At 34.8% G+C, this 24,349-nt stretch overlaps 1 protein-coding gene across 3 annotated transcripts in view; it reads left to right on the top strand.

The window, feature by feature from the left end:
• Window positions 1–23,992, top strand: part of LOC111052105 (atrial natriuretic peptide-converting enzyme) — a 188,706-nt gene extending 164,714 nt beyond the window's left edge. For 2 of the 3 annotated variants that reach the window (XM_039434317.1, XM_039434313.1), the window contains exons 7-17: window positions 383–466; window positions 2,805–2,914; window positions 3,532–3,664; window positions 3,821–3,973; window positions 9,584–9,703; window positions 18,828–18,923; window positions 19,336–19,483; window positions 20,404–20,591; window positions 21,359–21,539; window positions 22,461–22,620; window positions 23,667–23,992. In XM_039434317.1, the coding sequence (XP_039290251.1) occupies window positions 383–466; window positions 2,805–2,914; window positions 3,532–3,664; window positions 3,821–3,973; window positions 9,584–9,703; window positions 18,828–18,923; window positions 19,336–19,483; window positions 20,404–20,591; window positions 21,359–21,539; window positions 22,461–22,620; window positions 23,667–23,810 (1,517 nt within the window). In that variant the 3' untranslated portion in view covers window positions 23,811–23,992. The remainder of the gene's footprint in view (window positions 1–382; window positions 467–2,804; window positions 2,915–3,531; window positions 3,665–3,820; window positions 3,974–9,583; window positions 9,704–18,827; window positions 18,924–19,335; window positions 19,484–20,403; window positions 20,592–21,358; window positions 21,540–22,460; window positions 22,621–23,666) is intronic. The other variant, XM_039434323.1, reaches the window with a different exon arrangement.
• The last annotated feature ends 357 nt before the right edge of the window (window positions 23,993–24,349 follow it).

Here is a 24,349-nt window from a genome sequence, read left to right as displayed (position 1 = left end):
GAATAGTTGATGCATGCACATTCACTCACTGTAGTGTATTATGAGAGAGCATTTTCCATATCCTCTCTCTCGATTTGTTCAAATTGGTGTCCATTATTGTAGAAGAATGTTAAGATATTGCATTCGCTGGATTTTATCAAAATTAAGAACAATTTTTTTATTATAATAAACTTCTAATTTTATTTATAGATATATCTAGGTACTTCTTTCCTCATACAAATAATGTTCCATGAATATTTCAACAGTTAGATTTATAAGCATGCATTCTACGTATTTCGTCTCAGTTTGCTCTATGGCATAGTTTGCTCTGACGATTTCTAACGTCGTTTCGAAAACTCCACTCTCAAAAATTTATTAAACTATTTTGTTTTCTATTGTGCAGCTTATCCATCAGGAGTTCGATATGCCAACAAAACGGAACCAATAATAGATATGATACCATCGGAGGTATCTAATCCTGCTCCTGGTGAGTGTGTACTTGAGCCTGATATGAGGAGGCCAAAAGCACTACCATTAAAATAGCTCGTAGAATATTAGCTTTGTAATAACTCCAATTATAAAAAATGTTCGCCTAGTTGTTTGATTTCTAGTTTTCTTTTCAATTCTCCTACGATATGAATAAAATTCAGTCAACTTAATGGTATTCATAGATGATATGGTACTGTATCAATGTATACGGTTTATGTTATATAGGATAATTTATTCAAGGAAGGAATTTAATAACGTCACATTGGGAGATATGATCGACAACTGAATTTCAATTGAAAGCACTGAATATTATAGAGTATTTTCAAGTATTGATAATATTAAAGAGTGAAATCGCAATTTATGTTAACCGTGAATTCCAAGAATCTTATGAAGAGATATCAACTTTCCAATAGATCTTCAATCCATAAGATGGAACTGGAATACTTAATAAGTTAATCAGCAATCAGAATTATTTTTTTATCAGATCAAATGAATAATATTATCATGAGAATCAAGGCCAGGCGCACATGGTTTTAAAACTACCGTTGCAAACCAGTTGACAATGTATGTGGGGTGGAGAGATGCAAGCAATGTAACTGGTTTTTAACCAATTTGCGACTAGTTTGAAACTTTAGTTTAGCACCACACATTGTGCTCTTTGCTCAAAAAATGATTATTTGGAATTTGGATAGTGATTCAGTTGTGAGATATCAATTTTTCTGAAGATCTGAATTGAAAGAGTGACTTCATTTGAGTCAAATCACTGATTGTTCAAGAGCTCCTAATTGGGTCCAATGTGATTCTTGATTCCATCAACGTAAGATCAATGTGTAGTTATTGTATTATTCGATCGATGTGAAGTTATCCATATCAAGTAGAATAAACAACCTGAATTGTTTCAATATTGCCATTCTATCACTGATAAAATTATTGAGCTGGTTGTGAAACAAAATGGATGGATACGGTACATTCCAAGATGAGAAAATTGATAAATATAGGTACTGTATTATTTCGATTGAGTCATTATCTAATACACTTTCCATTTGAATGTCGTTGGAGGTTCAATAAATGTACGGTAAATTACCGTATACATTGGCTATTTTAGGTACCGCCTCTGTACCATTTCGGTTCGAACAGAGATAGATTAGCTGTTGATTTTAATCCAGAATTGAAGAAATTATAAGAAATGCGACCATGTCTTCATGTAATCGAAGATTAATATAAAGCGTAGATTAATCATCTTCCCAAGTGAGCTTAACATCCTGCCGACGTGTGTGACCTATAGTTAATGGATTTGTGACGTTTAGTTTGATTCTAGCTGCTAGAAGACTGAAGTCAACTTTCGATGTTTTATTTTGTATAAAATAATCGTCAGTAGGCTACTAGATTAAGCTGAACAATCATGATGATGAGAAACAATTGACGTTGACTTTGTGGGTGGGAATCCTTTCTTTTATGTAAAGGCAAGATCACTATTCCAACTAGAAATTGAAATAGATTACTATTCTCCATTCCTTGATTTCTAAATAGGAGTTTACAGTAGTCAATCCTTTGACTTAACTCTCTTCTCTAGATGTGATTCCACATGTTAAACCGAGTGTAAACCAATTTAAGTCGACGACAGTATTGCAGCTTTTGAATCAATACTAATGGATTCAGACGTGAAGGGATTGAGGAAGTCCTACCAACCTACCAACATTAATTTCATTGGATTGTTTACGTGATGGCTTGGTAGTAGTGGAGAATTATCTAGTGTACTGTCTCCCACACTTAATAATTTGTTAATTAGAAAAATCTCGATTCTACACACGTTTTACTTTACAACAAATTTTAATTGCATGGTAAAACTCATTTGATCTAGAAGCTGCTTCATGCTTTAGAATACATAGGTAACTGTTTCAAAGAATAATTTATTTATACCGTATAGATAGAAAATGTGTATGAATGATTCAGTTTCATTCGTGCACTTCGAAGGTAATAGGCTACTGTGGGCGAAAAAGTGGTGTTCGAAATATAGCGTTTCAAACACATGGGCCCAAAGTTAGTAGACAGAAAAAATGCAATTAAAATTTGTTGTAAAGTAAAACGTGTGTAGAATCGAGATTTTTCTGTCTACTAACGTTGACATGGGCCTCAGTATTATTCTATTCAATTCCACTTTCACTAGTATTGAATCTCATCAAGAATAAATCAAGTAACCTAATTTACATTGGATAAAAGAAACAGAGAGACAAATGTTTCAAATGAAAGGAATGTTTACTAGATATGTGTTCAATTGGATGAATTTGAAACATTTTGAAGGTGTAGATGAGGCTTCAAGCATTTTTATTTTGCAGGAATATGCTTACCTGTGATTGTGACATTCTGTCAACAACACCGTGTTCCATACAACTTTACAATGTTCCCCAACTACATTGGCCATTTCACTCAAAGAGATGCAGCTCAGGTAAACATGCTTTCCAAACAATATCTGCAATATTGTACTTGATTCATGTCAAGTCCATCAATATATTTATCATTCGCTTTTGCATCCAAAAATACGATACTCAATTATTCTTAGTTTGAGATGAGATTATATTTCCCAATTATATGGAGTAGAGTGTAAATACTATTTTTATGACTTAATCTGTAATAATGTATTTCATTATTTTTTATATTTATGCATGGATGGATGGATGTTGAGAGCATTTCAGCGGTCATATTAAGCACCATAATTGATGAATGATGCTCCTTCAATCTTTCTTTGGTTCATACATAAGTCTACTTTTATTTTTTCCTCAACTCCTGGATAAGAGAGCTAACCATATGAAAAAAGTTTCATAACGTATTCTGGGGTGGCGAGGGGTTTTCACGCAGACTGTGTCACTGAATTCCTAGACTGGTCCCCTCTCAAGATTCCAAGTCTTCAAGGGTCACAAAAAAGACCAGCAGTGTTTGTTTAAATTGGTGACATTCAGGGGTGGGCACCCTGACATATTTCAGGGGTTTAAGATAATTTTTTTATATTATAGCTCCATTCCTATTCTTTAGCCAATATGAATACGGTAGTATTTGTGTTTGCAGGAGCTGGAAGTATACGATGCTCTGGTGGATGTTCGATGCTACGAGCTGGCTGCTCTGTTCCTCTGTTCAGTTTTTGTGCCAAAGTGTGGTCCAGCCGGTCAGCTGGTTCGACCATGCAAGAGTTTATGCATCGGTGAGCAAATAACCACTTCTATCGACAAAATTAACATGATGTGCAAACTATTGTGAGGGAAAATTTGGTTTCACTTGAGTTTTGAAAACCTGTGCTAGTTTCCAAAGTGGTTTTAATATTATTTATTGGAAACAAATAATTCAAATCTAATTTCAGAGACTAAAAGAAGATGCGGTTTTTTTCTGGATGTATTCGGGCTGACACTGCCGGACTACTTGGTTTGCGACTTGTTTCCCGAATCACCGGATCCGGATGACTGTGTCGGCAACAAGGAAGTCAATCAAGCTAAGCTCAGAGCAAATAAGCCAGGTATCTAGTTATTACACTGTAGAATACATCAATTTCGATATCCAATGCTACTCAATTCAAATTACTCAGCTGTTCAATGTACATTGTGTGGTGCTTAATACCAGTCTCCTGTCGGTGACGGCACCTATCTGAGGGTTAACTCCTGTTTTGGGAAGTACCCTTGTCACACGAAATAGGAAAAAATGTCTAGAGTATACTAGATTATTTTCCTGACAATTAATCAAAGGATTAATTGTACTATATTTTCTCAAGATCAAGTAACTCGATGGTGGGTTACTATTGACCTCTTAAATGAATATGATATTAGCAAATAAATAAGCTATAAGCAAGGTCGAACACAGGGTCACTAGAATAAGAATAAGAATAAGAATCTTTATTGGCCAATAAGTACATAATATTATACAATAGGCTTTGTCACTTTGTGAGGGCGCAACACGCAACCCAGTCAAACACATTACAAAAATTAAGATTACAAATCAATTATCAGTCCAGTTATTTATGTCAGTAAGATTAAGATACTCTTCAGTAGAGTAAAAAGCACTTTGCTTCAGCCAATAGGATATTGCTGGGATAAATTTTTTTGTTGGCAGGATCCTGATTGTGCGCGGCAATTTGTTAAACAATAAATATTGCTGATACCTATGGCTTTTTAATGATTTTCTTAGTCTAATATATGGCGTAACTATGTTATCCCTGTGTCTAGTTAGATGTGCATGCTGATGATAGTGTTGTTTGAAATCATTTATATTTTTTTAACATAAATTAGATTACAGTAAATGTACATAGATGGAAGAGTCATAATATTCAGTTCAATAAAGTTATTTTTACAAGTTTCATCACTCTTCAGGCCAACTATGCAACGAATAGCTTTTTTCTGCCATACGAATACTTTTTTCATCTCACTACTATTACCCCACAGTCGAAGTCCATATTTAAGTTGAGAGTGAAAAAGACCATAATAGCTAAGAATCAAGACTTCCTTACTAACATTACATTTCAATTTCCTTAAAAGAAACATGACTCTGGCCAACTTTTTACATAAATATTCTACATGACTAGTCCAGGTCAGCTTGCTGTCCAGCATGATTCCTAATAATTTCACTGGCTTTAGGAACGGCTGGTGTTCAATATTTAAATTATTACGAAGAGTGAAAATTATATTCTCTGTTTTACCCTCATTAAGTGTCAGGCAATTTGCTCCGTACCACTCTTTACTACGGTCCATTGACAAAACAAGGCTGTCTAACACACTATCTACATTTACATTCGAATCCAAAATGGTAGTGTCATCAGCATAAAGCACAGAAAAGCTGGGTACATTTACATTAAAATCATTTATAAAAACTAAGAATAAAAAGGGCCCAAGGACTGAACCTTGAGGTACTCCAGCCAATACTTTCTTTGGTTTGGATTTACAATTATTATTGAGCTTAACAATTTGGTATCTATCTCTAAGGTAACTTTCTATTAATTCTAGTTCACTGTTTCTGATTCCATAGTGTTCAAGCTTCCTGCAAAGAATGTCATGTGAAACAACATCAAACGCTTTACTCAGGTCCAACATTTTACCTCCTACAACCATCCTCTTCTCAAAACCATCAAGGATGTAATTTACTATTTTTTCAACCGCCATTGTGGTTGAGCAGTTAGGCCTGAACCCAAATTGGTTGACATTTAACAGTTTGTTGATTGTGAAATAGTCATACAATTGATGGAAAATACAAGTCTCTATTATCTTGCTAATTATTGTAACAATTGCTATTGGCCTGTAGTTTTCAGGTAATTCACGATCACCTTTCTTGAAAATTGGATTGAGTAATGAGAGCTTTAAGCAATCGGGAAATTTTCCAGTAAGCAAAACTAAATTTATTATCACTGTTAAGGGAGCCAATATAGATTCAATAATATTTTTTAGCAAAACAATCTTCATACCAAAACAATTTTTGGACATACCAAAACAATCTTCACTTTTTGATGCACTTAAACTACTTACAATCGATCTAATAGTATCTGGATCTACCACTTTCCATGAAATGTTAAGCATTTGTCTATTAATACCCTCAGTAAATTTATAATTTTAAAAAACTCAGAATAGGTGAGTGGAGAGGAGTTTTGCTTTTTGGCTGCATTATTTGGGACATTAATAAAGTAATCATTCAGCGTTTCTGGTGAGAGATTAACTTTTGGATGCGCCATGTTTTGCCCTGTCTCTTTTTTAACAATTCTCCAGGCTGTTCTACATCTATTAGCTGATTTTCTGATAATGTTATCATTTGCTGCAATTTTTGCTTGATCTATAGCTGTATTGTACAGCTTCTTATAGTTTTTGGAGTCAGCCTTTGCATTCCCAGTATTGCTTATCTTCCAGATACTATAATACATCATTAGACGTTCCCTCATTAGCTTCAGTTCAGGCGTGAACCAATTTTTTTGACTAGATTTGGGCCTAAGTTTATAGTCAATTAGAGGACAATGAACATTCAGGTAAAACGTTAAAACATTTATAAACGTAGATATCACAGTATTTGTATCACAGACATTGAAAATATTCGACCAGTCGTAATTAGATAGACACCTATTATAATTATTTAGTCTAACAGCCGAGATAAGACGCTTTTTGCAGAATTCTGTTTCCTTGTCATTCTTTGTACTATTGGTAACTCCTATTGAAAAATTAACAAAAATACCTGCATGGTCAGATATAAGGTCCTGTTCATACAATTCATATTCAGTAAACTCAGGTTTAATACATGTAAACACATTGTCCAGGCTTGCTCTACCCCTTGTAGGAAGGGAGTGTACATTATATAAATTGAAGGATCTCATTACATCCATGAATTGGAGGACCTCCGGTCTATGATCATCAAGTATGTTTATATTGAAATCTCCAGTGATTGCAATAGAAGAGTAGGGTTTTTCAGTGATAAAGTTTAAAACTTCTTCCAATCTAGTTAAGAAGTCCTGAAGATCAGAGTCAGGTGTCCTGTATAGACACATTATAATACAGTTGTTTTGGACAATTTTTATGGCTGACATTTCAAATACCCTATCCTTACAAAATTTACTAACATTCAGTGTACTGTACTTGATAGAGGGACTGACTAATATAGATGAGCCTCCGTGTATGAGTGGAGGTGTCCTGCAGTAAGAGGCTGCTAGGACGAAGCTACCTGGGACATATAGTGATATCACATCATAATTTAACCAGTGTTCGTTAATACATAGAATATTAATGCCCTTCTCCAACAAAATTTGTTCTATCTGGTTCAGCTTGTATTTTAGTGAGCAGATATTTATGAAAAAAAATTTAATTCACTCCTGTTTATTGTTGAATCCGTATGTTGTACTTCTTCGCTGGTTAGGTATTGACTGCTGTCGACGCTGCTATGCAGTTTAAATTATTGGAAGAGTCCATTGCAGTATGCGGTTCGAAGGTAAACTTTAAAGGTATAGATTTGGAAACGATTTCATGATCACAAGCTATCTTATCGACTAAACCAATGATTTTATCACACACATATTTCTTTCCTAGCCTGTTTAGATGTAGTCCATTTGATGTGTGAAAACGTCTACCTATGTTACTAATATTTACAAAAGTTACATTACTAAAATGCTTACATAAGTTAAAGTTTTCTTCATTAGCCTCCTGAATTTCTTTGTTGATGGCTGACCAGATTGGGAGATCATGTCTGTGAGGGACTGAAAATACAATCACATTCCTAGCCCGTTTGTTGTGCAGTTCCCGTAGTTTATTCCGGAGAGAGGTGTGAAGTTCCTTTCTTTCATTATGAGCAACATCATTATTGTACCAGCTAAGAAGACGACTATATCATTGGCACTTGGTTGAATGGTCTCCTCAACTACATCCTTGAATCTAGCTCCAGGTTTCACCATACCAAGAAACTTATGGTTCTTGACATTGAAATGCTTGAAGACGTCCCTACCCTGGCTATCAGCATACAAATGTACGTTCAACGACCTAGCCCTAGCAGTCGTTTGTGGACGACGTGTTGGCTGCACTTGGCTGTGGTCACTAAGGAACAACATGTGATGACAAGTTGCATTTATTTACATTTACTAAATCATATAAGAGTATTGTTTGTTCAATAATTAATAAATAAAGTTGATAATGAAGGGTTAAGCCTATAAACAATATAATTTGAATTTAAAAGAGTTCTTTCAAGTTTGTGAATTTATTAAGGATGAGCATGTAGTGCTTTCACCCAAGGGTTGCCCAACTCAAGTTTGGACAGTGTAACATCAGAATTTTCACAAAAGATATACCACTTTTATCTATGGAAAATTGAGTCGAAGAAGTTTTGAAATAATATTACCATAAATCACTCACATATATGGGCCCATAACGCGCACTTACTTATGAAGATTTGTTCACTGCATGGCTGGCATCTTTCGTCAGGCTGCATGGCATCATATTAGGCTTCATTATATTGGCTCACGATTTTAATAATTAATAACTCCTTTTTAACTGAGACTTGATAATCAAATTAAATTCTAACGTTACGGGAACTCTACATTAATTGAATTTAGCACTCTTACATAAATTTTAACAATGAAACATTTAAAACGGAAAAAATAACAAGTAGGAGTTACAAACGACTCTCCATTGGAATGCTCAGTTAATCTCTCTCTCTTCTCAGAAATTGAGAAGCAAGGCTTGGGGAAGAAAAGTTCACATGACCAGTTAATAACCAATCACTGGTCAGAAAAACCAATCCACCAATAGGATGGCTATACTAGAAGAAATGTGCTCAGGTGTGCCATATAGAATGAATATATAATTTTACAAATAAAAACGAGCAAACAAGCAAAACAAATATAGGGGAACAATGAGCAGATTTTTCAGCAGGTCAGAGTGCACAATAAACAATATGATAAAATTGAAAATCGAAGCAAGCAGTCAACAATCAGAAGCAGACACGCCGGTTATCAGCTGACTGATTAGGTAGCCGGCTCAGTTTGCATTGAGAAACTAACCCTTATTGTAAACAAACATTCATTATGCCGTTTTAGGTTATTCGAAAACCATTCACAACGGTTTATGAATCTGGATCTTGATAAATGAATATATCATAGATTTTGTTGTCATTTCAACAGCCAATGAAGGTGGGTAGTGTAATTTTTAGCTTATTATTATGAAAAGTTGCTTATCAAAGCTGTTTGGCGAATCTCACCGTGACAATTATTGAAGAGATTCATGAACTCCATTCAGAATCATTATCGTACTTCTCAAACTCGAGTATTTTTCTTCACCTACTCATTCACTCACTCACAATTTGTTGAAATGAATGGATAAGGAGCAGCAGGTACAGTCCAATACTGTACTCTATCTAAATTTGCTAGGCCTTCTCATTTTCCTTGTGTGTTTATCAAAAAACAGTGAATTATATTAATTTATATTGGTTCCCTATATCGATATTTTCTGAACAAGTTTTTTTAGGAGAAGAATGTTTTTTCAAGACAATGGGTCAATCAATGAGGTAATTATAATGCAACAATGATTAAAAATGGAATCCTTGATAATTCCTAGTGTACTCTAGATAAGAAATAATATACATCATGGTGAAACTAATAAGAATGCCTTATTCACAGAGTGCGATAAGGGTTTCAAATGTGATAAGCATCGGTGCATACCGGCTGACTGGCAGTGCGATGGCTATGTGGACTGTGAGGACCAAACTGATGAGCTCAAGTGCAGCCAGTGTCCTGGGGGTGAGTACTCCATTCGCAAAGTCTCAAGTATCAGGCTAAATTAGCTTAACCGATAAGTACTGTAGTTTGGTTTATAATCTAGTAAATATAGACATGAAAGGGAGTGTGCTTGCAATAATTATATAGTGTTTCAGATTTTTTAATATATTGTTTGGATACATAAGAGAGGTTCAGAACCCATTTTCCCATGTCAAATTTTTTACTAGATACAGATTTCCCCAAAAACCTCGTATTTTCGATTCCTTTTCCAGTTCTTAGCTATTCCTGCCAAATCCAGTCATCGGACAGGAAAAATCACTCTCGCAATTATCGAAAGAGAGTGAAATTTGTAGAAAAAATAAATTTTGATAGATTTTTTTTTTAATCAGCAATATCTTCCGATTGTCACCATTAAACAGTATAATTAAAAATTCCTCTGGACGTAATTATTCTGTGTTCTACAACTTGAGACCAGGTAGAACGCTCCAATATCTTCCGATTGTCACCATTAAACAGTATAATTCAACTGAACCACATGGTAATTAAATCTCTTTGGCAAGCCTAAGCCAATCATAGTGCATGGAAATAGCACCAAGAAGGTGATCGTTTGAAAGCAACACATGTTAATCTATTATCAGACACCAACCCTGCCTTATCAGTTACACTAGCACATGTACATTGTATGAGAGGAACTATGTCTAGAAGATTAAGCAATTTTAAGAATTACATAAATTAAATTATTATTGTAATTAAAGGAATTGTATTATACTGCTTGCCACTGACGTCATGTTTACGTCACAAGCGTTCTACCAATGGCAAATTTTTATGCAAATTATTACATCGAGATTCTGAGAAGCAAGGTCTAGCCTAGAAGCTTAGAGAAAAGACAGCACTTCCCTTTTGAAATCCTCTCCGTGCAGATCTCTTTTTATAGTTACCAAGACCTATTTGTGAAAATTTCTTGTTCGATTTTAAATGTTCTATTCGTGAGCCGATATTTTAGGCCAATTTATTTGTTATTTGTAAATTTCTGTTTTCATCAATCGATAAATTAGAAGTTTAAAGTAAATTATCCCATAATTAATTTGGTGAAGGAAATATTAAATCAAAATTCCCCACGTGCTGAAACCGAAGCCTGGATTGCCGCCGATCAAACGATTTTTGATCTAAAGAAGAAAACCACGACCGCCAAGGAAATTCACGTGAGTTATAAGTTTTAAAAGGGGCCCCAATCGACGCTTCGAAAAATATTTCAGTGCAGAAACATAAATTTTTTCTTCGTTAAATTATTGGCCACGCCGACAAGCGCTTTTAGCATTTAAGAGCCTAGAATTTATTCAATATTTAATTTATACAAACTTGTGGTTGATTAGCTATCCTCCGCTGCCTGAACCACGACCCCGAGCATTTTCAAAAATATTTTATAATTCATTTTTTTTTTTTCTATTTTTTCAAAAACTGTTAAATTTTATCAATTGTAAAATTCTGTCGAATCACGCATGGTATCATGCAAGCACAAGAACATTTTTAACTCCTTTTGTTAATGCTAAATTATTATCAACCTGTAAATCAAATTCTGAATCTGCACTGTATGATTACATATTTTATTGTAATATATTTCAGTTTTGTTAATTCGCTTTCTGAGTTCGATTATTTCTTAAGCCTGTCAATTATTGTGTCTGATACGTTCTATATCATCAAGAACCGATCGAATACGATCATTGGAATAATTGAATTAAGCTGGATATTGGAACAGGTCTAAGTGGATGTAGCGAGTGGGGTCAGATCGAGATATTTATTCTTTGTCCTTACCTGCTCATATATCAGCTTTTATCTGTTACCTACCTCGACTTAGGAGCGAACGCATCAATTGTACAGCAGTGGCAGCCATAGATCATATAAATTCCTACAATAGAGCTTAAAACCCGACAAGACTCTGTTCTCGAAATATATTCTGAACGATATTTGGTCCAAATACCGTATTTTAATCCTTCTTAACTTATTAGAGACGCAGTCCTGTAAATTATCTACATCGGGATTTTTGCTCGACCTGTATGATTTTGTATGCTCATTCTTCACAGGTAATAATTTTAAGGTATCCGTCTTCAGTGTTTAGCGATCGCTACACTGCTTATTAAAAATTTCATCATTATACAATTTGTCATTAGAGGAATCAAGGGTGAGCGAGCGTTTAGGCCTCCCGCGATTCCGACAATTGTATTGAGTCTTGTAGTGAGTCAATCAGTCTGGTGTTCACTCAGCGTCCTCACATGCCATTGCAAAATTTATAGCCGCTACACCATTGACTCAGTGCAAGATTCACCCTACATGTGTGAAGCCGTTTAAAAGACGCACCACATGATTTGGCGCCCAACGTGGGGCATTTAGATTCAGCACTACATGATTTGGCAAATCTCTCTACATATGTGAGGCGAGTAAAATACCGCACCACATGATTTGGCGCCCAACAGTGATAGGCATTGAAGAGGTGGATAATCGACTACGAGGATTATTTAGTTGCTCAGTATACTATAGCGCTGACAACGGGAAAATTTTTTGAAAAATTCATGGTTGTGAATTTTTTCGAATTTAATATTAACTGTTCACTGTTATATAAAATAACAAGAAGTACCATACCCAATTTTTGAACGGAAAAGAAATTTATCGATTGATGAATTTTTAGAGAAAAAATCGAACTCAGAATTTTATTATTGTGTTATTCGAAAATTGGTCATACTATAAGTCATAGGTTTAAGAAATACCATAAGAAAGGTCATATTATTTGAAGAATATTAGGTCTATATTGAAACAGTTTATAAAAATTTACAGAAAAGAGGATTGAAGTTATTTATATTTTTAAATTTTTTAAAACATAAAGAGGGAAGTAAAATTAAATCACGGATATATTGTGGAATTCAAGCAGAGCATCACTGCTTTTATATAAAATTTTGCAAAGAACACTAGCCTATATATAGAATTGCGGCAAGAAATTATAAAAGCAAAATATTTATAATAATAGTAATAATAAATTATAAGAGACGTACCTGTAGTATCGCATAAGTGTCCATTTGTGTATCCTGTATATTCTTGTCATTTTTATGTTAACGATATTGCTAACTTGACTCATTTATCACTGAACACATTGCTAAACCACTTTTTCTGTATTTCACTCACTACTGCGCTATAACAATTTCTATTGGATTCCTTACCAATTATTTTGTATATCTCAACACTTTCACGTTTTTTATTCACCGCACACGTTCGTCGCATTATTTTCTCACAAAACCATGGCAGGAAACGACCAGGTCAACCCAAGTCTGTCAGACACCGAGGACATCTCACCCGACTGTTCGCCGCCATCCGCATCTGCCACCGCATCCGCCGATTTCCATCCCAATGTACTGGATGATTTATCTTCGACACAGGTGGAGGAGAGCTGCATCCTAGTGGAAGATCCGTCGGCAGCCCAAGAGCCGGAGGACGAAACATCGGGAGAGCATACGGACGACGACGCCCCAGAGACAGGAACTCCCATTTCTCGTACCGTTGCTCGGATGAAGAACCAGCGGATGACCGTTAGATGTACACCCGATCCCGCCATGGATATGGACACCCTCCTGAAAGCAATAACCAAGATGAATGAGAAAACAAATGAAGCAATAAACAACTTAAAAGAAGACAATAGACAGTGGAGGGAAGAAATCAGACAGGCAAGGGAAGCCGACAAACAAGCAAGAGAAGAACTAAAGAAAGAAAAGAAACAAATGAATGAAACACTAACAATATAGATAAGAACTACGACCAAATAATTGAAGATACCAAACAACAAATGAAGAATTAAAGAAAGTATATGAACAGGATTTTGAAAAACCGGAACAAGGTTGAAGGAAGCAGTAGAGGAAAGCAGGACGGTAACACGGCAAATTGAGGAGAAGTGTCATGCAATGGAAATCAATACTGGACCAGAGATTGAGCCCATGCATGCGGAAGCAGACATAATCGAAGGAGAGGACATAAAACAGTTAAGCGAATATGACACATGTATGGAAAACCAACCCACCGAGAATGTCAAGACTGAAGTCGCGCCGCACCCCGCCGAACGCCGAGAGGAACCAGTCGACATCGCCCGCCAAGCTGAGGATGACATCCGTCAGGTAGAGGGACAGCCCGTACCATCGCGCGCAGACTACCAGGAGTCCAAGGACGTTGCCGACCACGTTGAAGAGCAGCCCGGACCGCCGACTGCCCACATCACCGTCCATCCACCGAGAACAGCACCTGCAACATATAAACCCAGCACTCCTGAGAATAATTCGCTAAACAATAGAAGACAAATGGAAGCCCACAACAAATCGAAGTCACAACTGAAAGTAAAAACCTACAAATCAAAACAACATCCAAGTGAAATAGCAGCTCCACGGAAAAGAAAAATGGTCTCAAGAAAAATTTATCTACATCGCCGTCATGTTAGGCTGAAATCGTACATCAAATCTTTTACAAGCATGCATGATAGGAGAAAAACCATATCAAGAAGAACCTACAACCACCGCAGTCATGTCCGGTTAAAATCAAACAGACTGTACACCGGCATGCAAAAAAGAAAAAGTTCATTTGAAAAAACCCACAGACACCACCGGCATGTCAGGTTTAAAAAGATCAAACTGCATGTTACCGGCCGACCAAGAGGAAATGAATTTGTAAGAAGTGATTTACACCATCGGCACATTCGTTTTAAGCCAAGTTTAATAAAACGGATAGTTGCAAATTAGAATGGAAACTTGAAACAAATACCGAAATCAAATTTAGATGGGGGCTTGAGGAAGAAATAATTTTGAATTAATCTGGAAGCTACGTTGTGAATTACATCAATCATCAAACTTGTCATAATCACAGCCTACCCACCGAATCATATCTTTGCAGACTAGCATCTTTCTACTACAGCCTAATAATCAACATAACCTAAACTTCGCCGCATCTCAGCCAATGAGGAAAATATTATAAATCCACATCAAATGAAGAAATTATTATCAACCCTAAGTCAAGAAAATAAAACTACAAAACAACTCTAAAAATTTACCAACCTGATCAAGCCATCAGTCTCGTGCTACAGTCATCACCGAAACAATCGCCTGGTATCATCTGCACAACTGAAAAATAGAAACAAGAATTATAGTATCCACGGAAAATAATTATAAATTAGAAATAACGTGAAATTAGTAGTGAATAGGAGGAAAGAAAATAAACAAAGTTTATTTGAAAAAATGTGTAAATCTAACCTCGAAATACAGAATCGACAGAAAAATCTATTCAGAACCAAAGCCTGTTCGATAATTTTCTTCGTCACACCAACCAATGTGTGTGAAATCATAGAGTCAATGTATAGGAATCAAAGCAATATCGTTGTTAATTAATGTAACCTATTATTTAATGTGGAATTATAAGTAAAAAACGCAACCAAAAATATATATTTATGTTAATTTGCACGAAATGCGCATGTTCTATGTCATATAAATGTATTGCTAAAAAAGCTAAAAAGAAAATGAAATTCTTACCTTCAAACGTGAAATTTATTACTGTTGCATCAAAAGATCATGAATTGTAATTCAAATTGATAAATATAATCTTGAAGACTTAATATTTGTAACCAGCATTGATGAAAATCAAGAAAGCCATTTCAAGTGTAACCCTGTTTGTACGCAACGTACTAAGCGCAGATAAGAAATTGCTCGAGTCAAACGGTAGACGATTGTCATGTCACCGAAGTAAAATCACACTCTCACCCAATTTATGTAAAAGCCAGAATAAAGAGTCGAAACCTGTAATAACTATAAAAAATGATGAAAATCTATATTTGTTGCAAATACTGTTTGAATCTTAAGAAGTAATATGTGAAATTTGTATATTTGTTATAGTTATGGGTCTGCTCATAAGCCACCCATGAATGGAAATTGTGGAGTTGTTTTAATGAAGGATCCAAAAGAGACCTCATTAATTATTGTATTTCGATTGTATCCGATGGAAGGAACAATCAATTATTTATTTTCTCGTAGCCAAAAGTGCACGATATATTGTTTTTAGTGTTAAGTGTGGAGTTTTCGTAGAAGAAAGGAGATGAAATGGTGTATTCATCACAATATCGGATTTTACAAATAGTCATTGTTTCGACTCGTCTCCCAATTACCTATTTAAAATATCCTGGGGGCTTTTGTGTGATGAATCTTTCAAATAGATCTCATGAGAAGAGAGAAAATTGTGATTACCTTTTAAAATGAAAGAATTTGCTAAAGGAATAGTTAGCGACCGAGCGATAAAGCCTACTTATCAGTAACTGTATATTAGATAAGAGTACCGTTCTGTACCGAATATTTTCTAGGAAAATTATTCAATAAAATTATAATTATTTTGCAAATAAAGCACAAATTGTTTATGAATCGCTCACAGATTTTGAGGTTACACTTTGTTTACTACCGATCAGATGTTTTAAAACAGTTCGAATGCAGCTGACTGATTCAAAGTATTGTCAAATGTCATGCTGGCTTCACGTAAGATATAATACCATCTCTAAAAATTAAAACTATCAATAAAGGACCAAGAATTTCAAATAAAAAAATAAAATGTATGTATTATCGTTGAAATTATTTATTATTTAAGAAATTATATTATATGTCAGGTCTTATTGTAACTAAATAGGTCATAGCATGAAATTATATTATTGATAAAACGGCAGAAATTAATTATAACAGTCTCAAACCTAATAAAAATTGTATAAGAATATTAATTTATTAACGATTTAATTCAACTGAACCACATGGTAATTAAATCTCTTTGGCAAGCCTAAGCCAATCATAGTGCATGGAAATAGCACCAAGAAGGTGATCGTTTGAAAGCAACACATGTTAATCTATTATCAGACACCAACCCTGCCTTATCAGTTACACTAGCACATGTACATTGTATGAGAGGAACTATGTCTAGAAGATTAAGCAATTTTAAGAATTACATAAATTAAATTATTATTGTAATTAAAGGAATTGTATTATACTGCTTGCCACTGACGTCATGTTTACGTCACAAGCGTTCTACCAATGGCAAATTTTTATGCAAATTATTACATCGAGATTCTGAGAAGCAAGGTCTAGCCTAGAAGCTTAGAGAAAAGACAGCACTTCCCTTTTGAAATCCTCTCCGTGCAGATCTCTTTTTATAGTTACCAAGACCTATTTGTGAAAATTTCTTGTTCGATTTTAAATGTTCTATTCGTGAGCCGATATTTTAGGCCAATTTATTTGTTATTTGTAAATTTCTGTTTTCATCAATCGATAAATTAGAAGTTTAAAGTAAATTATCCCATAATTAATTTGGTGAAGGAAATATTAAATCAAAATTCCCCACGTGCTGAAACCGAAGCCTGGATTGCCGCCGATCAAACGATTTTTGATCTAAAGAAGAAAACCACGACCGCCAAGGAAATTCACGTGAGTTATAAGTTTTAAAAGGGGCCCCAATCGACGCTTCGAAAAATATTTCAGTGCAGAAACATAAATTTTTTCTTCGTTAAATTATTGGCCACGCCGACAAGCGCTTTTAGCATTTAAGAGCCTAGAATTTATTCAATATTTAATTTATACGAACTTGTGGTTGATTAGCTATCCTCCGCTGCCTGAACCACGACCCCGAGCATTTTCAAAAATATTTTATAATTCATTTTTTTTTTTCTATTTTTTCAAAAACTGTTAAATTTTATCAATTGTAAAATTCTGTCGAATCACGCATGGTATCATGCAAGCACAAGAACATTTTTAACTCCTTTTGTTAATGCTAAATTATTATCAACCTGTAAATCAAATTCTGAATCTGCACTGTATGATTACATATTTTATTGTAATATATTTCAGTTTTGTTAATTCGCTTTCTGAGTTCGATTATTTCTTAAGCCTGTCAATTATTGTGTCTGATACGTTCTATATCATCAAGAACCGATCGAATACGATCATTGGAATAATTGAATTAAGCTGGATATTGGAACAGGTCTAAGTGGATGTAGCGAGTGGGGTCAGATCGAGATATTTATTCTTTGTCCTTACCTGCTCATATATCAGCTTTTATCTGTTACCTACCTCGACTTAGGAGCGAACGCATCAATTGTACAGCAGTGGCAGCCATAGATCATATAAATTCCTACAATAGAGCTTAAAACCCGACAAGACTCTGTTCTCGAAATATATTCTGAACGATATTTGGTCCAAATACCGTATTTTAATCCTTCAGAACTTATTAGAGACGCAGTCCCGTAAATTATCTATACATAAGAGAGGTTCAGAACCCATTTTCCCATGTCAAATTTTTTACTAGATACAGATTTCCCCAAAAACCTCGTATTTTCGATTCCTTTTCCAGTTCTTAGCTATTCCTGCCAAATCCAGTCATCGGACAGGAAAAATCACTCTCGCAATTATCGAAAGAGAGTGAAATTTGTAGAAAAAATAAATTTTGATAGATTTTTTTTTTTAATCAGCAATATCTTCCGATTGTCACCATTAAACAGTATAATTAAAAATTCCTCTGGACGTAATTATTCTGTGTTCTACAACTTGAGACCAGGTAGAACGCTCCAATATCTTCGGATTGTCACCATTAAACAGTATAATTAAAAATTCCTCTGGACGTAATTATTCTGTGTTCTACAACTTGAGACGAGGTAGAACGCTCTATCTCGTATAGATTTCCATGTACACCTGATAATAATGCTCCTTGTATTTCAAAAAACACCTAATTGTTAGCTTCAAACATCATCACTACCTACCTTCATTGCACTCACATTGAGATCTTGCACAATAATTATTTAAGTTCATAAGATCATGTTCTATCAGAATCACCCCTCTGATGCATTTAATTTCAGTATCTCATAGTGGAGAGGCGCAAGATTAAAAACTTCAAAGACTCATAACATTTGATAAAATGATCGGATCTCCTCGTACTACATCACATTGGTTTCAGTTCGTCAGGGGGATTCAAATTCATGTACGATAAGCCAAATTCGTTGGAGAAATGAGAAATTTATTGTGAGTGTACTTTAACCCTTTATTTTCATCCGATAAATGCTGTTATGTGTATGATTCTGTTATACTATTTTATCGGTTTACAGGCATGATTCATTGTGGAGGAAATAAGTGTATTGCTCAGTCGCACATGTGCGATGGTGTAAACGACTGTCCGTGGGGCCAAGATGAACGTAACTGTAGTAAGTGTATTTCATTCGTTCATTCATTTAAAAGAAACTTTATGTTTTTCATTGAATAGTCACTAATATCTAGCATTATTCATGAATATATATATATATATATATATATATATATATATATATATATATATATATATATATATAAGCTAGTACTTTCATTAGATGTGTCTCCTCTCTGCTGTACTTTAGATTTTCATTATTCCCTTCCAAATCAAAAAGGCTTTCTAATAAATTATGTAATAATGTATTCTATCTTCAATAACTTATAGGTTGTCAATTATCCTGTAATTACAATAAATCGTTTACTAATTTTAAGAGAAAATATTCTTAAAAACTGTTTTATAAAAAGCGCTGAAATCAGTAATTATGAGTGTTGAAATCAGTATTTCAATTCTCTCCTTAAATTTTCCAGTTCGTTTGAGTGATAAAATGGGAAATGAAGGAAAAGGTAAAGTGGAGTTATTTCAGCCGGAGCTTCAAAGTTGGAGACCAGCATGTTTTTTCAGCTCCCTGCAGCATACATCCATATCTAAAAGCATCTGTACGCTCTTGGGTTACAAGTGAGTTGCAAGTTGTATTTTCTTCCAAGCTCATTATTAATTTATTTATCAGATTAAAGCCTATGTTCTTGTGTTCAGTCTACATGGGTTTTCAGCGTTGCAAGCGGGAAACCTTAGATGCGTTTCGCTTCTTGCATTGACCCTATTCAAAATATTCAGTAATGAAAATCTTAAAACTGAAAATTATGAGACTCAGAGGTTCTAGGAAATAATATTCTAGGATATAGAATTTCTGACCAGAGATATCTCTAATTGAAGAAAGGCAGTAAAAGTGGCTAAAGATATTGTGAATGCCTTCAAGAAAATCATGAAGAGATAGAGACACTTTCAACAAATACATGCATCATCTATGAAACTCTTGACGAACTTCTTGATTACTGTAGGTCTACATGAAACGATTGTAAAAAATATTGCGAAGTGAAAAATGCATAGCATCTGGTGTGAAGTGAAGATAAAAGAGAAGTTTTTGAATTACTGTAGAAGGGAACCATTTAGGGAGCTAGAACTATATATTATCTAGTAAGAGCAAGTTCAAGTGAATAGGGATGCGGAAGCAATCATTGAAATAATTGAATAGCTTGACTTTACTCAACAGTTTAATCTACACAGTCATGGTTTTGTGTTGAAACAAACCAATGTTTGGCCTACTGCCACGATGGTCAGGCAAACTGTCTTGGTCTTGACAGTCAACTGTCAAGTCAGGCCTTGACTTGGTCAAGGTCCTGTACATTATTGTGTTCATTATAGTGAATAATCAATATATTTCAATTATGAAGAGATTCCAAAAAATCAGAATATGTTTTAGAAATCAAATGAAAAACAAAGTAATGAATTATCTCAATCATCCATTGAGTGCACGCGCATGCATCTCTTAGACGAATTCATCTCACACATATTTTTAGTAATATTAATTTTTGCAGAACGATGAACTCAAGTAGCCTAGTGAGGAAAAACTCACATTCGCTGCCTCTGCATGCGCCAAAAGTGACGCAGAACACGATGGCTCGCCTCTACCATCACAAGACCAAAATCAATGTGCTGCGAGAGCTGAAGACATGTCCAACAGGAGACTCCTATCCCACTCTTGATCTCCACTGCTCTCAATTTGGTAAGAACAATATTGCAATTGAAAACTAACTATTGGTGTATTATTGAATATCCTAATCTTTCAATCAGTTGGTTGTTGCTTCTTACAATAATCCAAGTATTAACTATAAATCAACGAAAGAAAATACAATCATAGTCGTTTGAAGAGACAGAAACTTCATAAACAGAGACAGATACACACTGTCCGCAAAACAAAAACGAAATTCAATTGCTGGACAATAAATTTCCATGGAGTACCGTATTGGATATATCTACTACCTATCTATTCTATTAATTAGTTCTTGCAATAATTCATTATTGTCATGTCACAATAAGTAGTAATTATTAGATAAAATACTTGATACTGTATCAGAAACTTCACTCATGAAGTGCCCGTGAAAAGTATACTGTTTGTGAAAGAATATGATACAATACTATTTTTTTCAACATATTCCGATAATAAATTATTAATTTGTTCTCAAAAAGGATTTCAAATATTGAAGTGTATTATCAAGTCCATTATTGAATCTGAATAGGATATTTAGTGAGAAATTGATTCACTTTTATTGTATTTAATTTAGTATCGATTTGACTATTGTGATTGATTGATTGATAATTGAGGGGCATTTATTTTCTAAAATTACATAGGTGAGTGCAAAAGGCATAGCCCAAATATCACTAGTTATTGAATCCTATCAAAAATAAATTGCCACTTGAAAAGCAGAAGCCTTGTTATTCGTAGGTAACATTTTTTTATAATGATGAATAACATATTTTATTTTATTTTAGCATGTGGCACAAGATGGACGCAGAACGAAGCGAGGGCGCGCATTGTGGGTGGCTTCCGATCGATTCCTGGTGATTGGCCGTTCCTGGCTGCATTGCTTGGTGGCCCCGAACAGGTGTTCTACTGTGCAGGAGTCCTCATAGCTGATCAGTGGGTGTTGACCGCTTCACACTGTGTTGGCAAGTATGTGCAATTCACACCTAATATAAACCCTATCAACCTGATAATCTATAGTCTAAAAGTGCGTTCACCAAGACAAGGCCATCGAATTCTTCCACAAGATATACTGAAACATTTCTTAAAAGTTTTTTATATGATTCGATATTACAAGCATATTATTCATGAGTTGCCTCTCCCATTATTCAACATTGTTTTTAATTTCTTGAAATAACAATATTGTTATTTTTCAAAATTGAAACTATATCAATTTAAAATTAATAAAAACTACTCGAGAAAGACTAGGACCTAGGACTATTGAGAATGAGATACGACGTATGAAAAACTGTAATATGAATATTCCTCTGATGAAATTTAATGTATGAGAAATCAAACCTGACTCAAAAACATTGTATAATTGAAACAAGGAAGTGGAAACTGGTTAACACGTGATATGAGAAGTCAATGAAGAAATATGATTTTCAGTGATATCTGTAATGCACAAAGTTATTATAAATGATAGAATACATTACAATACTTCCACAAGCAATAGCAATCTTATCTATAGCAATAATGTTTCATATAATTGGAATGGTAATCGACAAATTAATAGTTTTCACATACCATCTTCCGTCTTGAGAGCATCAAAAAGAAAAACAAGTCCTAGTTTTCTATAGGATGCGGCCATACAGAGAGCGATCTGCGATCCCATGGGTTTCTACATAGACTATATGAAAGCTTTGAGATCTAGATGAAATCATATTTTCTAAAATAATATGGAAACTCATATGTGATACCTCTCGCTGTGGCCACACCCATAGTTGAGTACGAGTAGGCCCTACCATATTATTCTTCAATTAACAAGATGATAGAAAATAGCCTACTAAGGAATAAGTGAATTATGTTTGTGTGTTGCTCGTCTCACCTGATATTTTAACATGGCATCAGTTTCAGTCAAGGCAACCCATCAGGCTGGACCATTCAGCTGGGCATTACTAGGAGACATGCACATTCCTATTTCGGGCAAAAAATGAAGGTGAAGCGAGTCATACCTCACCCACAGTACAACACGGGCATCGCTCATGACAACGACATTGCGCTTTTCCAGGTAAATATATAATTAATTTCACTGTTTGACTAAAGGCTCGCACCACACAAAACCTGTGGCCGTAAACGGGACCTAAGTTCGATTTTCGGCCCGCAAGTTTATCAAGAAAAAAAGAAGTGGAGATAGAAGTCAGTGCTGCCAAATCTCTCTTTCTAATCCAATAGTTGATCAACTACTCATCAGTTGAAACAGTGCTGAAATGGATCCTTCATGGTGTGATTTTTTTAGGCTTACAATCTATTTATTGGGAAAGAATAAACATAGGAAATAACGTTGATCAGCAGTGCACCCTCAAGTTCGAAGAGTAGACTGTGAGTGCATTTAAAAACTTGTACATTAAAACTTATCCTATTTATATAGCCTATCCTTGTACTTTTAAAATTAAATCCTAAATTTACAGAAGGATGAGAATAATAAGTTGGTGATGTAATGATTTTCGTGAATATTGCTTTAACTTGAATATTCCTATGATCTTGTGTTTGAGAATTCAAGTGAGCTTGAATTCAACTGGGAATAAATTGAGAAGATAAATCAAGTTAGAGAAAGGCTCCAGGCTTGTGTGTGGGTAATGAGATGGATTAAACTTATTGCTGGCCCAGATATTTTATTTCAAATACAGCCTAGTCTATAATAGTCTAAGCTGTTCCAAGTAATTTGTTATATTATATCCTGAAAGTACTCATTTTAGTATGGATTTCTCATGCATTCTACTCTGGACTACTATCCCACTCAATTTTCATTATTTCCAGTGCAGTCCTGTTAAGAAGGTATCCTGAGCTGTTACGAGTAATTTCTATAACTTACATATTACACAGGCTTTAATCTGGTGAGTTAACTCTAATAATGAAATAATCAAGTTCATTTAAATCGCCATCAAGTAATAATTGATTAACAATACTTTAAATATTGCGGACTATATAACTTAGATAAGATTACGTATGTTGAATCTTGGATAGGATCGTTGATCTCATTGTAATAAATGAATTTAATCAATTCACAGTGAACTCAGTGGGTAATGCTATTGAATGCTTGTTGTATTGGAACAGTTGCAGTCTCCCGTGGCATTCCACGACCACCTGCTGCCCGTTTGCCTCCCTCCAGACGACTACCACTTGAAGCCTGGCATGCTCTGCACTGTCATTGGCTGGGGTAAACGCGAGGACTCTGAAGGTTCGTATTCATTTATCTGATAATCTACATCATTAATTTTTGACCGAGCGTAGTGAGGTCTACGTTTTAATTTGACCGGATTTGCTTGTTTATTAATTTATGTCACGCAATTTCGTTCGAACGCGTGAAAAGATTCATGAGATTTGGCAGTAGTTCTCGTTTCTGAATTATGCATCGAAGTATGTGTAGCCCAGTCACTAAAGACATTGATGTGCAATGAATTAGGGAAGAGCTGAAATTTTTGCAGGGTGTTAGTAAAGGTAGGCTACATTTCGTGCGTTCCAAGTATGTATGGTAGGAGACTACAAATGTCATATTTGAAGTGTCCAAAACTCAGCGGTTATCCTTATAGCTGCCATTTTGTTTTTTTCACTTAAAAATTTTTATCTCAAGAACGAAATGTTGTATTGATCTGAAATTTGGCATGAATATTTATGCTATAAAGACTCAACTATAAAAAATAAAAAAAATTTTTCGTTGAAATTTTTCAAAATGGCGGCCATTTTAAATTTTTGATGGCGAATATCTCGAAAACCGTCCATTTTACAGAAAATTTACA

Source organism: Nilaparvata lugens, chromosome 1, assembly GCF_014356525.2.
Source record: "Nilaparvata lugens isolate BPH chromosome 1, ASM1435652v1, whole genome shotgun sequence".
Taxonomy (NCBI): domain Eukaryota; kingdom Metazoa; phylum Arthropoda; class Insecta; order Hemiptera; family Delphacidae; genus Nilaparvata; species Nilaparvata lugens.
This window is presented reverse-complemented; position numbering and strand designations above follow the sequence as displayed.